The sequence below is a fragment of the Diabrotica undecimpunctata genome, chromosome 2 (assembly GCF_040954645.1).
Source record: "Diabrotica undecimpunctata isolate CICGRU chromosome 2, icDiaUnde3, whole genome shotgun sequence".
In the NCBI taxonomy this organism is placed as follows: Eukaryota; Metazoa; Arthropoda; class Insecta; order Coleoptera; family Chrysomelidae; genus Diabrotica; species Diabrotica undecimpunctata.
This window is the reverse complement of record NC_092804.1, coordinates 8,624,062-8,639,545: the sequence shown is the minus strand read 5'-3', so window position 1 is coordinate 8,639,545 and position 15,484 is coordinate 8,624,062. Positions and strand designations below refer to the sequence as shown.

Genomic DNA, 15,484 nt, shown 5'->3' with positions numbered 1-15,484 from the left:
CTAATCAATATTCCCAAAGGTTGGATTGTTATAGTATTCCAAAAGAATTTAAAGATCAGCTTAAGAACCAGGTGTGATAGCTTGATGTCCTTGTGTTTTGTACATCCTTTGTAGAGGTGTGCTTATTAGTTCTTTTAGACGAACTAGTTCAAGAGAACTATTTCACAAAAATGAACTAGTTCGCGAAAGAACTATTTGTAGGACCGAAATCGAAATCCAACCCTAACATAACTGGTTGCCAGATGTCTCGTCTCAATCATCATACAAGCTCGGCGCTGGCCGCCCGTTTTCTTCGGTTTTAAGTCAGTCTTTCGCTACCGTACAAGTAGTTCGGGTTCGGAACCATTTCTTTCGATCGTATGTTTAGGTTTAAATGTTTTAAATTTATTTTCCAAATGTTTTGCAAATAAATTTTTTTTTATTTCCAAAAAATTATTAAGATTTGTTTTTTATTAACCGTATGATTTATTTTTATTATATTAACGTATTATTTACACTCATAGATATCTAATTAGGATATTTCTAAAAGAACCTTTACAAAAGAAAATCAGTGAAATTTCTAGGAACATTAAATAACACATTTTCATTCTCACTTTTACATAAAATTATATTTTATGTAAATGTATCAATCATTTTAATCACAACTAAAAATCTTTATTTCAAAATTACAATACAAGAAAGAAAACAGCATGGCAACGTCCAAGCCAATACATGGGCATAAGATCCGAACCATTATGACATTAAAATAAGACTGTTTATGCTATTGTCACATTCATAAGAATTATTATCTGTTATCTGAGGCTAATTGCATTTCTTTTTTTAAACTAGTCAGTCCAACCCATTCACAAAATAATAAATATTATGATCTCATTCATTCATTATTTTCTTCTTCAGAAGTTGAATTTATAATGCAAATCGTTCGCAGTGAACTAGTTCTATGAAAATTAATGAACTAGTTCAATTAGTTCAGTTGAAAGACTCGTTTATTTGAACTAGTTCGATGGTGAACATACCTAATCCTTTGTTAATGTTTGTTATTTACTGTTCCTACTTTTATTTTTTGTATGATTAAAATTTTTAAATTGAATTTATGTAGGTTGCGTTAAGAATCTTCTGTAGTTTATCAATAATGTTTATATTGTATTTTAATTGGGTGATTGCCCCTTGATAAATAAATAATAAGAAAAATAAAACAAGTAAATGCTTTAAAAATTGTTTTTATTAATGTATATTCAAAAGCAATTATAAAAATATGTAACAAAACACTTAAATTGTATAAACTATAAAGACTGTGTTATTAACTACAGCGAAAATCACAAAACCCTAAAAATTATAGTAAAAGGGATATTGTGACCCGCTTGAATAGTAGTGAATTCTTCAGCAGGTTAGCAAGTGAATAGCGCATAGGTGGATCTACGACTTATGACATCATAAGATTAGAGAACTAACAACAAAGGATAAATGTATCACTGCGATGTTTCTTCAACTACACTGCACTGATTCAACCAATGGATCAGAATTCAGTTTGTCAAGCAAGATTACAATAAAAACCTGCATCTGAAAGCTGTATCAAAGGAAGTCTATAGAAAAAAAAATGTTAAAAGAATTTAACACAAAGATTTGATGATGATGATTAATCTTTATGTTAAATTTTCAAAATATTGCAAAATTATGACTAATAAAAAAAATTAAAATTTTTTTACTTTTTATGCAAAACAATATTATATAACATAAAAAAATAAATGCAACCATGTAATTTGAGGTTGCTGATTTGAAATCAGCAGCCTCAAATTAGTTAAGACAAGTTTGTACATAAGAGCAACAAATTTTCTGTTCCTCAGTGTTAACCACTTGATAGACAATCACAAATATAAACACAAACACACACAATAAATATATTAATAACTTCCCATAACATTTATTTAAGTAGAGCCAATATTAAAAATGTTCAAAAATTAAAAAGTTACAACAAAAAACAAATGTAAAATACCTCAAAACTTTATAAACTGAACACAGTATTACATATACTTACATAATATGACATGTATTTAAAACAAGGTTTATTTCTATGACAACTTATTTTAGTTTATTGAAAACATTGCGTTGATCCATACAGGTTCTTAAAACTTAGTATTTTACAGCATTACCACAAGATAAGGCGATTGTAACAATAAATAACAATTGTAATTATTTCTCTGCTTTTGAAAAAGGACATAAACTATTTTTAAACTCCTCAATATCTTCAATAAAGTATCCAGCAGGTTTCCCTTCTGGTAAATTTTTATTATCACCCAATATTTTCAGTGCTGTATCTTTAAGGCCACTCCCATCTGTAACTGCCTCTTCAGTAGAGGTAGCTTGGTTACCTTGAACATGCCCAGCTATTTGAAAACTAATCTTCCGGAAGTTTTCTTGGTTACCAAAGTGATTGTGTTTACTCCACCATAGCTTGATATCCTCCAATGTTATAGTCTTAATGCATTTTACCTCTTGTTTTGCCCTGTCAAACATATAGTCATCATCAGTAATCTCCTGCCAATTCCTATTTACTTCTTCTGCTAAATTATGGTCGCAGACTTGTTTTGTTTTAATCAAATCCTCTTTAATCTTCTCTAAACTTTCAACAGTTGTATCATCCACTAGTTTTTGAGACTGTTTCAAAAATGCCTCAATTCTGGAATCCAAATATTGTGTAGTATACTTATTAGCCTGAGAGTTAACACGTAAAGAGTAAACTAATACACCATGCAATCTGCGTCCATAAGCAGATACATCATATCCTAGCTGTTCAGTTGTACGGAGAGTGTTGAAACATGGTTCATCAATTATTCTCATAACTATATCCATAAGAACCATATCTTTTAGAGAAAATAACCCTACTTGGTATACATTTGAAGTAATACAGTTGGCATCTTTTTTATTAAATGATTCCACAAACAGACACTTTTCCCCCAGAGGTATCTGTGGTACAGACAATTTGGGATATTTTTCTTTTGGTATTTCTTCAAAATCCAAACTTTTAACAAGCTTGTTAATGGCGTCACATGCTACATCTGCCGAAACATTTCCCTGAACAAGAGATTTAACATAAAGATTTTTGGGAAAAAGTTTTATAAATTCTAAGATATCATTAAAAGTAAGGTTATAAAGTTCTCTGTAAGTATCTATAGGTGAAAAATAATTTCTAATCAAGAGTTTGTTTTCAAGTTCACGCCCTAAAGAAGAAGTTCCGAAAAGCTTGTTGTAATATTTTTTTAAAGCCTTCTCTTTAAGCCCATTAAATATATCTTGATTTATATGATCAGACAAATTTAATATATACTTTGTCATTAATTCTAATAACAATGGCAACTTTTCATTATACCCCTCTATTTGAAATGCAACTCCCCTGTCCTCAGCTATAAAATATGCAGACAAACTGGCAACAGTTGCTGGATAAGCTTCTTCACATTTAGCAAATGATAATAGCTCAACAAACAAATCAGTCAAGACAAAAGTTTTTGGTGATTGTATGGTAAGAGGATTTAAAAGGTAGATATTGAAATGAGCTGTTGGTAGCTTAAACTTTTGATCTTGTCTGTACCATAACTCACATTTGGTGGTATCTATTAATTTTTGTGGATAATCAGGGTGATTGGAGGTGCAAGGTAGTATATCAAAATTGCTGGTTAAATAAGGGTTAGGAGGGGGGAGACTGAGTTCCTTGTATGGCACTACAGACTCCCATTTACTTAATAGTTCTTCAGAAATGTGTACGTCTGTGTATTCAGCTTGTAGCCATTTTTCTTTTTTGTCAAATTGTAAACCATCCGGCAATACTTTTGTAGTCACAGCAATAAGTAAATTTTTGGGTATCAATTTCTTAAGTACATCAGTTATTTTATCTGGATTATATTCTTTGTATAGCTGACTAGCAGAAATCACATCTCCAGGAGGATATATATGTAAATTAGTTGCAAGTGTAGATGTATTATAACTAGCTGGATATTGAGTTTCAAACCTAAAATCTGTATCAGCAACTATTTTCATTTCTTCAAACTTTTGTTTTTGTGGACCTACTCTTTTTATAAGGTTAATATAAGCAAAAACTACTTCAATAACATCAAAGACATGTTTTAACCCTTCTTCTGTTAATACTATGTTTAAAGTCAAAAAGCTAAAAATAGAATTATTGTCAAATTCAGAAAAAGCATCCAATGACAAAGCCCACATATGCTTCTTTAAATAGGACAAAATACTACCTTTACCTTTATCCCCCAACAAATGTGATAAATACTTGACTGCTTTGCTTTTATATTCATACTTTTGTGAAGGTAAAGCCCACACAAGATCCAGTTGAATTATTTCTGTCAATGGTTTAATGTAGTAGATTTTATTAAATTCCGGTGTATCAAAAACATCAACAATGTCATTAAAATTTGGTTTAGGTAAATTATTATTTGGTATACCTGAGAAAAACTCCTTGACATAAGCTTCTAATGTATCTAATGGAAGTCTTGCTTGTATAGCTAAAGTCATGTTATGTGAAGAATAGTACCTCTTTCTATGTCCATGAAGACATTTATACAGCTCAGCATCACATATATTGTCTTTTAGAGTTTTTGAGTTGCCCCATGGAAAGCTTACATGTACAGGTGTGCCTGTTTTAGCTGTTCTCATTAACAGTTGCCCCTTCCTCCATTCATCATTTGGTAAGGCCATTTGAAATTCGGAGTCCACAGCTTCTCTTTCCCTAGTTAATGCATCTTCTTTTAATAAAGGAGCTATAAAAAACTGTGACCACTTATCCAAAGCTTCAGGTAGATGTTTTTCAAGGCACTCAAAGTAAAATGATGTCTCTTCATATTCTGTCCAGGCGTTAGTACTACCACCCCCTTTTCTAATAAAGGAATCAAAATCATTTTCTGACGGAAATTTTTCACTGCCCATAAAAACCATATGTTCCAGAAAATGCGAAAGTCCTAAGATTTCTACAGGATCACACAAACATCCAGCCCCTATTTGCAATGTGGCAGCTGCCATTTTTTCTTCATTCTCAGTTTCTGCTTGATTAATTTCATTTGAATCGTTTGTTTCCGTTATATTTTGTGCATCAGATATAAGTATTGCAACTAAACCATTTTTCAGTTTTATAATTTTGTATTCTTTTTTATCACTTTCACTTTTTATAGGAGTTTTTAAAACCTCAACTATATGGTCTTCCATTTTCAACACCTTGACCTTGTTTAAACCACTCAATAATCATGAAGAAACGCACTCCCTGTTTTTAATAAATTCCCTAGAAAAAAGGAGAAACCTTGTTTTGAATGGGTGAACAATACATTTAAATTTCGAACTGACGTACGAATATAAATAGACCACCTTCAAAACTCGTTATAGACAAATAAAAGGATATCGAAGCATTGTTTGGATGATTGTAGCGCCAACTACTGACGTCAATTGTTTTGTGTGCATTTTTTGAGTTTTGAATATTTTTGCAACTATTTGAGAGTACACGTACAGAATTTTTTATACTGTGCGTGCACACAGTGTACACCACCAATAGTACTGTAAGTGGAATAAGAAAGGTGCGCAGAGTGAATTGCATGGCCCAGTCGTTCGTAATGTCGACGGCGCTACTAGTCACGTTAGGTCATCGAGCAAAAAGACATGTCTTTTTGCTCCCTGCGTTAGGTGGAAGTATGACATCACGGTTCGTAGACTTACTACGGTTGCCTCTTCCGACGACCAATAAACATTATGTCCGAAATTACGTCACGAGAGTACAGTAATTTGTATCTTAACATTGTTAATCGTCGTTTTTATATCTTTTATGCGTGGAAAATAGTAAAGATAGTTATGAAATAAATATAATCAATCAGAACCGGTTGTTAACGTTTATCCAATGTTAATGCAGGATTTACGTAAATCTAGGACTTCAATCTCCATTTTACACTGATAATGTGTCGTGTTTACTGAATTTTCATCAATACTGGATTAACTATTGAATGAATTACATTACATAACTATTTTTTCCATTTTTTAAATATCTTTCCTTGATTGATCATTAATGATTATTTTTACAACTGGTCACACTATAACTTGTACCTGGCATTCTAAAATTTCATCAACATTATTATTACGTTAATACACAATGACATTTTAAAGTTTTAACCCACCTTATAAAAAGATACGAAGACAATAGGTACGATGTACAACTACAATAAATAACGTTTCTTCGATAATTCAAAATAAGTTTTTATAGAAAACAACACCAAAATTTCAAATACAAAAATATAAAGTAAACTGAGATATTTAAGAAATGATAAGTAATAAAGCAAATAAAAACTGAAAGATAATTACCAGGAACAAACTGTGACAATAAATGGGTTTTATATTTTTCTGTACTCTGGTGACGTAACTCAAGCATCCCCACCCCAGTCGGAAGAGGCAACCGTAGTAACAAAGAATATAGACGCTGTCTATATTCTTTGGTAGTAAAGTAAGTCTACGAACCGTGGTATGACATGACAGCAAGAGGGATATGACGTTGACGTAAGACGTAAGTGCTGTTGCCATGGTTTCACTAGTTTTGACGTTATAGACGCATATTCTTTGCTATCATCATCCTTTTTGTAATTTTTCCATGATTTGTACACAAAGGAACAATACAATAATTCACCATAATTGAATTTGTACGATGGAGAGGCAGCGATATTTTGGCTTAATCACTTATTTGGGCGATGGTCGATTAAAGCCGCGTAAAAAGAAAATGCGCCGAGCAGTTCGGTTACGTCGTCCTGTTCATCCACCAGGAACTGATGGTTTTAAAGTATTTAAATTCGGTAGACACCAGGAAAACGATTTTGTGTTACGAAGTAGTAAGAATAAAATAAAAACCTGGATTAGCAGGTTTCATTTTACCATACTTGGAAAACTGGACACATTTGAATGCCAACTAATAAATGGTTACTATCAGCAAAGAATATAGACGCTTATAGCGATATAGACGATTATATAAAAATACAATCACAGGGTTCATACCTATTTCTTTATACATTCTGTTTCTCTTCACTGTTCATCTATTACACTTCAGCATTGTATGACTAACAATGTAGGAATATTCACAGTATAGGCATTTATCTGTATCTGTCTTTCTGAACCTATGAAGATACGCCCTAAAACAGACAATCTACCCAGTCCCTTAGGATCGGGATCAGCATCTTTGTCCACTGAACAACATCTTCCTTGTTTCACTCTTCTTGCCATCTTTCCTTTCCTTGTCTCTTTTCTACTGCTAACACATGCAGAGGAACACAACCCGTGATATTCCACAAGGCCGCCGCAGATACAGTCCTGTAGGCGCATCCTACTCACAACAGACTCGTTTTATACAATAATTATTGTTCTACATATTTAAAGTGGTAATTTAATTATTCAATCGTTTTGGATTTTTTGTATTGTGTGTGAAAGACAAGTTACATTTTCCTACTATTCTTTATATATTGTTGACTTCATATGCCCTTGGGGGCGGGGTTAACCCCCAAAACCCCCTCTGGGTGCGCCACAGATGGTAGAATAAAATTACTACTCCAGGGTTTTATTTCATTGGTACTACAACGGAACACAAAATCATTATCTTGGTGTCTACCAAATTTAAATTTTCTTAAACCATCCGTTCCTGGTGGATCAACAGGACAACATAACTAAACTGTTCTACACATTTTTTTTACCTGGCTCGATTAATGTTTTGAATAATGTCTTCAAAGGATCAATAAAGTATTAATCCATCCATCCATTGTTTTATTTCATGAGTTCGGATTCTACTAATCCGAAAATGGGAATTGTTTTAACTGCTTTAAAAAATTATTCAGGCATTCAAATTAAAAAAAATAATTTTCTTAGTAACTAGAGGAAGTGATTTTTTTTAGAAATCGATAAATCACTGGTATAAACACCCTAAAATAACACATTTCAGTGAAGCCTCTGGAAACCACTTTTATAAACTTAAACAGACGCAATACAAAAGGGGAGTTTTTGAAAAAGGTAAAAAAAGTGGTTTCTGGAAGAATCACTGAAATTTGTTTTTTCAGGGTGTTTATACCAGTGATTATTATCGATTTCTGAAAAAATCTCACTATTTACAAAATTGAAAAGAGCTTTGAAAAATTATTCAGTCCTTCAAACTAAAAAAATTCAATTTTCTTAATAACTGGAGGAAGCGATTAATAATCACTGGCATAAACATCCTGAAAAAACAGATTTCGGTTAACCCTCCGAAAACCACTTATTAAATTTAAACAACGGAGTACAAAAGTGAAAAGGCTAGCATTTAAACAGTATATATCCTCTAAAAGGCACAGATTTGGAATTAAATTTCACGTGTTATGTGACTGTGAGGGAGGCTACAATTTGGACTTTATCATTTATACTGGGTCTAATACTGACATTAAAATCTTTGATAAAGACCTAAAAGACATATTCTGTAATGTGCCTCTATGCATTACGCCATGTTTTGAAAAATACCATTGTATAACAAATTTTAAATTTTCCTTTTAATGTAGTCAAAACTTTTATTTATATTTTGCATTTGAATGTTTTGTGTACCATTTGTAGTTTTTTACCTTGTTGCTACAATTACTAATAATAAATAAAATAATGATAATTTTTCAGAATATTTAATTTTTTTTTTATTTTTCAAAAATCTAACAACAACAAATTTATAGTTACTTGTTACTTCTACTAAATTGTAAATACAGTCCTGAATAGACTGTATTGATACACTGCGTGAACCGTATTTATACGCCATAGTACTTCACCGACTGACTGCGGCAACCGTGTTGATCAGCACGGGCATGAAACAGACGTACCAGAAACCATACTACTTTTATAACTAGCCGCAGTGAAAAGGTTAATTCTATAAAGGTATAACCAAACTTTACGCTCGGCACCAAAATCTTGTATCAAAATCCAATATTCTTCTTCGTAACTCTATTTCTTTGTCTTTTCTTATAATGCACTGTTGTAAAATCACTAAAATCGTGCACATATTGTTGGGCATCTGGAAATTTAGAGTCCTGTCCTATAGGCAATATTTCATCCATTTTATTATTTTGATATTCGCTTTCCACCTTTAAGTTAGGTGTGTTTGTTGACAATTTATTTCTTTGTATACAAAATTGTCAACATCTGATTGAATTGGTTGTTTATATCTATTTTCAATGTTTTCATTTTGTGGGTCAATTAAGTTTAATTGGTATTTTATTTTTATCTTTGGGGTGATAGTTTTTTAACTCCGTCTTCAATAAATCGACCTTTTCTTGCATCAAATAGTTATTAGATTTTAAAAGTTCATTATTATTTAACAGTAATTTATACTTATCTCATTTTTCCTCCAATAAGTGCCTTAGCATTTTATTTTCTAACTGGATTAGATTCATGGGTTCAGTAATATCAGATTGTGCCACCATACGCGTGTCACACATTAAATGCTTTATTTATAAAATAAAATTTTTAGCTTGCTTTTAATGGCACAGGAAATATGATAACTTTTTCCGCACACCACACATACTATCGTTTTATTTGGCTTACAACATTTAAATGTTTTATCTTCCAACGTTCCCTCATCTATTTGAGAGAGAAGTGACGGCACATTCATTCCGTCCGCCATGTTGAATACTAAAAAATCTTTAATTTTTATTTTTAATTCTTTTAATCTCTCGTTTAATCTTTATTTTTTCGTCGCTCCGTTTTTATTGGGTAAAAAATACAAACACTTTAAGAAATCCGGTTTTATTGAATGGACTGAAAACGTATACATATAATAAAAAAGACTTTAAAAGTGTATGAGCAAACTAAGGAAAATATAAGATTTTGATGTATTCCATATAGTTACTCTAATTTGGTGTTTTTAAACTGTTATTTGAATCGTTAAGAAAAGTCATCGTTACAGTCGTATCTTTTTAAAAAAACACTTTGGTCCTGTTGCGTAAATCGTAAACAAACACACAGAACATGTGCTCAAAAAAGTAAAAGAATCATCAATAACTTTTGTGTTTTTAAGAAAGCCCTTTACCTACACACAAACTTTATTGCCGCTATCGCAGATCGAGTCGCTTTATACTACATGTTCTACATCAAAGTCTCAGCAACGAAGATGAACGAAACTTTTAGACACAGACCGATGAACTCGAAAATAAATATTTGTGTGAAACAAGTAATAAATTAGATTAAGGGATTTGAGCTATTTTCGTGATATCACTTAGATAACGAATATTATGAGGGGAATCCCGCTGGTGGCTGGCCCGGCACTGAGTATTGTGGCCTGAAGTTGGAGAAGTTTCCGGTCGAGCCGGTGAATCCGGGAAGGCTGCCGGCGCTAAAGCCTGGCGGGAACTGGCTCATTACTTGTGCTAAAAAATACAAATAACAATTACCATAAATAATAAACTAAAAAACTAGTTTTATACATTTTACATTTGTATTTTAAAGATCACATTGGTCGATAAAAAAGTATTTATACAAAACTTACGCTGAACGAACCTAGTCATATATTTTACATATTCATTTATATATTTTGCCAAGTGAACGCGCGAAAAATTTAGTTTTTTTAGGTTTCCAATAGATGAATCAGCTTAGTTGGAGCCATTTTAGGGTGTCTATGTGTTTTTCCAATGTGTAGCAGGCAAGGTTACAAGACATTTTCTACATAAACTAGCAGAATTATATGAGGGTTATAGTTTCAAAGTGTACAATCTCCATACTTCACAAAAAATGAGATAGATGTCGCATTACATCGAGTTTCTAGCCCTGAATCGAAACAATAGAAAATCTCTTTTCAAAATAGTCATTATCCAATGAATTTTTAAGGCCGAAAATTAGACTTCAATTCACAAACGTAAAATCTCCAATGACATTAAATTTTCAAACCGTATAATCTCCGATCCAATATTTAAAATCAAAGTGTACAAATCTCCAATGGGTTTTTCTTGTTTTTAGTGGCGAATATTTCAAAGCGTGCAATATCCTGTACAGAATTCTCAATACAAATTTCGCGCTAAAAACGTTCTGTTTTTACATTATCTGTTAGTTGTCTGTAATTTTTAAAGTAATAAATCGTGTAATGGAGATAAAAGTTACTACGGTAGCTAGTAATAAAGCACGAAAGAGGAAACGTATTACCACATTGTGGAAAAGAAGTCAGCAAAAAAAAATTGTGGTAAGTTACATCAAAGATTTTTCTGTTTGTTTGTACAGACATGGATTTTACTTTAGGTATAGTCCACATTCGCTCCTAATTTATCTGGAACGTAGACACAAAAGTGGTGCGTTCCAATATACCTTACTACAAATGAACGAAATAAAATGTGTCCAATCTAAATATTTTAAGACGAAGAAGAAAACATTTCAAGATAATTGTCTGCTGAAATATTGCAAAATAGTTCCCACGCAGCGTAAACGCCCAAAAAATATTCACAACATACATTTATATTCTGACAAATGAAAAGAAAATGCTGTGTGCAAGAAAGATGGATGGCAAAACATGGATGTTTTGGGTATAACAAGGAAGCGAATTGATACAATAACAAAAATGTTGTATAGAACTTCCCTTCCTGCAAAGGAAAATCAAGGTGGCGATAGAAAGCTGTTGTTGAAAGATGTAGTATTCCAAGTGAGAAGATATTCTTTTATGTAACTCGTCATGTTAACTCGTAGTTGTCATATAATTGTAATAGAAAAGAAAAATTAGTTTAATTGTTCATACGAAATAAGTTATTATTTTTTTTTTCAATTAATGAAAATTTAGGAAACATGTACATAGTTTGTACACTTTTGAGAGTATACTCCTCATATTACAATCTTAACAATATGCTGTTCAGTTTCGATATTACCAGCTTTTTCACCAATATGCCCTTGGAAAAAACTTTCCACAATAATAAGCAAATACCAACTTATAGAGCAATGATTCATTAAAAACAAAAATTAAACTGAATAACTGAGCCATAACCGAGCTATTAACACATGTACAGACAACATCTATTTTCAACTAGACAATGATTTTTATAAACAAGATTTTGGGTTAGCCATATGCTCTTCATTATCTCCATTATTAGTAGGTCTGTTGGTGTCAAATTTGAGCAAAACGTTGTGTAGAAACATGACCAGAAGCCCAGAGCATTATGGAGATATGTAGATTATCTGTTCTCCATTTGGTCTTATGACAAGATGAATCAATCAAATTGAACTAAGAAAAAGAAAACAACAATTCACTTTGTTTTCCGGTGTGTTGATTACAAAAAGATATGCAACCAAGTTTACAGAAAACCAACCCACAATAAACGATATTTAAATTATCACCCAAACCACAAAACAATATACTCTTTATACTTATCACATAAACAATGATTGGACTTTTATTTGACTATTTAACTAACTGACACTGACTCTTAAGAACATGTGGAGAAACCAATGACAGATCATATGGTGAACAATCTTCAGAACCAACAAAAACTGACCTCCTACTTATCACCTTAGATTTGTCTATTATAAACAAGGAATTCCACAAGATCAAAGAAAGAAAACAAAAAAATACTAAAAACGATCCTGAAACTTTCACTAGAAGAGATCTGAAGATGACAATAACACCATATGTAAAGGACTTATCAGAAAATTTAAAAATGATAGGAAATACATCCAACATCACATTAACTTGCAAAACAACCAACACACTAAGATCTATCCTGTTCAAAACCAAACACAACACACAAGAAATATCAAAGAACTGCATCTATAAAATACTCCCTGAATGCATCAATGTTTATGTGTGACAAAACTCGAGACCACTAAGTTAGGATAAATGAACATGAATCATACATCAAAAACAGAAACCATGACAGATCCCAGATATGCAAACATACTCCCAGGACCAATGAGCATAGAGTACAATGAAAAGATGCATCAATTAATCATACAAGGAAAAGAGAGTAAACAGAGAAAAATTAAAGAAGCACCCCTCATCTTTCTTAATGAAGAAAAATGTGTAGCAAATACATCAACAGAATGTCGCAGACTCTGGTTACTGATACTGAAAAAAGAAGTCAGCAATAAGAATATTGAATAATAATAGAAAGTCAGAGATACATCGTCTACAATTAACTACAAAGCACACAAAAATCAGAATTTGATATCAATCCGTGGGTATAATATCACCTTCAAAATTTTCACAATTGAAAGTTAAAATAAGTTTATTGACGTTTCAATTTTCACTTCGGAAATCGTTCTCAAAATGTTATTAAATTAACATTATTAAACTATTAATTTTTAATTAACTATTAATCCGAAGTAGAAATTGAAACGTCAATAAACTTATTTTAACCTTCAATTGTTGCGTATTCCCATTAAAATAGTATCAAGTTTAAAATGCCACAAGAAAATAGCTTCAGCACAATAGTTCAAAATTTTAACTCAAAAGACAAGGCTTTTCGCCTTAAATATCGAGTCAAGTGAGTCAAGTGTCAAATTGCCTGTCAAAAAGCGCCAATGATAAAGTTCTATAGGTTATATAACAATAAAACACTGAAAACTTCGTTTTCAAAACTTCCACAAAATTTATTAAAATGTCTTACCTCTCATGAATTTTGTGGAAGTTTTGAAAACAAAGTTTTTAATGTTTTATTGTTACATAAAATGAATTACCATCAAGCAACGGTCGGATCCATCACTTATTTATAGGTTAACATTCTTCTTCTTTCAGTGCCTATTCGTTCCGAATATTGGCAATCATTCTGGCTATAATTATTTTATTGACTGATGCTTTAAATAGATTCGTTGTTGTTGTGGAGAACCATTTCCTCAGGTTCTTCAACCATGATATTCTCCTTCTCCCAATTCCTCGCTTTCCGAATACTTTACCCTGTAGGATTACCTTCAGTAATCTGTATTTAGTGCTGTTTCTCATTATATGTCCGAGATATTCCAACTTTCTCCTTTTAATGGTATACATCACCTCTCTTTCTTTGCCCACTCTTCGTAATACGGTCTCGTTGGTTATCTTGTCTGTCCATGATATCCTTAGAATTCGCCTGTATAGCCACATCTCGAAGGCTTCAAGTTTTTTCTCCATTGCTTCAGTTAGTGTCCAGGATTCAACTCCGTAATACATAGGTTAACATAATTTCTTAATTCTTATTTATAATATTTCTGAAAACGCCACAAACGGAAAGAAATTAAAAATGGACTCAGAAGACTTATCTCAGTTTTTGTTATTGCCCATCACTTCGCTTTTATAAAATATACTAACAGGAGGTTCCACATATCTGTTCTACCAGTCAAATATCGGATGCTAGGTTCAGATGGATAATTACATTAAATTTTTGGGTTGACATATTTTAATATTTAACTGTTAACAATTGGCAGTTCTTTTTTCTAGTTTCGGATTCGGCACATCAAAAACATAATAGTTAAGATATAATTATTAAAAAACTATTTTTTTCATCACCGACCTGTGTAACAATTCTATAAATTATTTTCTAGTTTTTGAAGGAAAATGCGAGTCTTAATAAAACATAGGATTAGTAGTAGTAACACTTACTTGTGGACTGTGTATTTGATGATGACGTGGCAGCCAATCGCGACAATATACTCCTCTCCGACATCTGCAACCTCTGTGCCACAGGCGGTATCCTAGCCAGTGTAGCCGGCAACCTTGACACATCCGATTTCATGTCAGACAGCAACTCTTCGAGTTGGTTAAGAACCTACAAATAAAACAGATTATAATAACGATTGTTCTGTTGCGATTGTTAAAAAAAACGAACCTTGTGCAATACTGCATTGGCAGGTTTATTGCCAGCCAACGATTCTTTGCTGAGATGTTGATGGGATTCTGCGAGACATTCAACCTCCGCGAAGCGAGCGTTCAAAGACATCGCTGGATGATTGGGATCTTGAGTGAGGTTCAGATAGGCGGCTCGCCTAAGTTGTTCTTCGATTACTAAAGCTTGTTCCAGAAGCTAAAAAATAATAATAAAAAAAAAGTATTTTATATCGTTTAAATCATACAAATTTAAGTAAGAAGTTTTATAAAAGATTGTAAAAGAAAAATTTACCTTGAATCGCCTCGCCAAGAACTTATTCTTGATTTCCAAGAAGTTTCCTTTTCCAACATCCATTTTGAAGGGTTCGTTGATGATTGCGAACCGCGCGTCGGCTTGAATGTCCTGCCACCTACCGTATCCATGCGTTACTATGCCGGCCAACAGCCAATAGTCGTGGCGTCGGTGCCAAATTTCGTATTCTCTACCAGGAGACGCGGCCTTCTCTTCGTTGAGCCACAACGTGTGGAGTTCGGTGAAACCTCCGTCGGCAATATTGAACATAAAACGTTTCTTGGCTTCGAGATCGATTTCCTTTTTGTCCTTCTATAAAATTTAAGTCATAAGTTTTATGAAACTCTAGATGCTGTCTTTAATCAGTTTAATCCAAGAACTCATTAAAAGCTCCAACT

At 32.4% G+C, this 15,484-nt stretch overlaps 2 protein-coding genes across 3 annotated transcripts in view; both read right to left on the bottom strand.

Annotated features, from left to right (window-relative positions):
* Window positions 1-1,201: 1,201 nt before the first annotated feature.
* Window positions 1,202-5,503, bottom strand: LOC140434142 (nardilysin-like). The gene has a single exon (XM_072522194.1). It carries the CDS (start codon window positions 5,203-5,205, stop codon window positions 2,188-2,190), a length of 3,018 nt encoding a protein of 1,005 aa, XP_072378295.1. The 5' UTR covers window positions 5,206-5,503; the 3' UTR covers window positions 1,202-2,187.
* Window positions 5,504-9,755: 4,252 nt separating this feature from the next.
* The window catches only part of Mi-2 (chromodomain-helicase-DNA-binding protein Mi-2 homolog), a 28,233-nt gene continuing 22,504 nt past the window's right edge, over window positions 9,756-15,484 (bottom strand). Inside the window, exons 21-24 of one of the 2 annotated variants that reach the window (XM_072522192.1) lie at window positions 15,087-15,398; window positions 14,796-14,990; window positions 14,570-14,735; window positions 9,756-10,391 (exon numbers count right to left, since the gene is read on the bottom strand). In XM_072522192.1, coding sequence (XP_072378293.1) covers window positions 10,255-10,391; window positions 14,570-14,735; window positions 14,796-14,990; window positions 15,087-15,398 — 810 coding nt within the window. In that variant the 3' untranslated portion in view covers window positions 9,756-10,254. The remainder of the gene's footprint in view (window positions 10,392-14,569; window positions 14,736-14,795; window positions 14,991-15,086; window positions 15,399-15,484) is intronic. The other variant, XM_072522193.1, reaches the window with a different exon arrangement.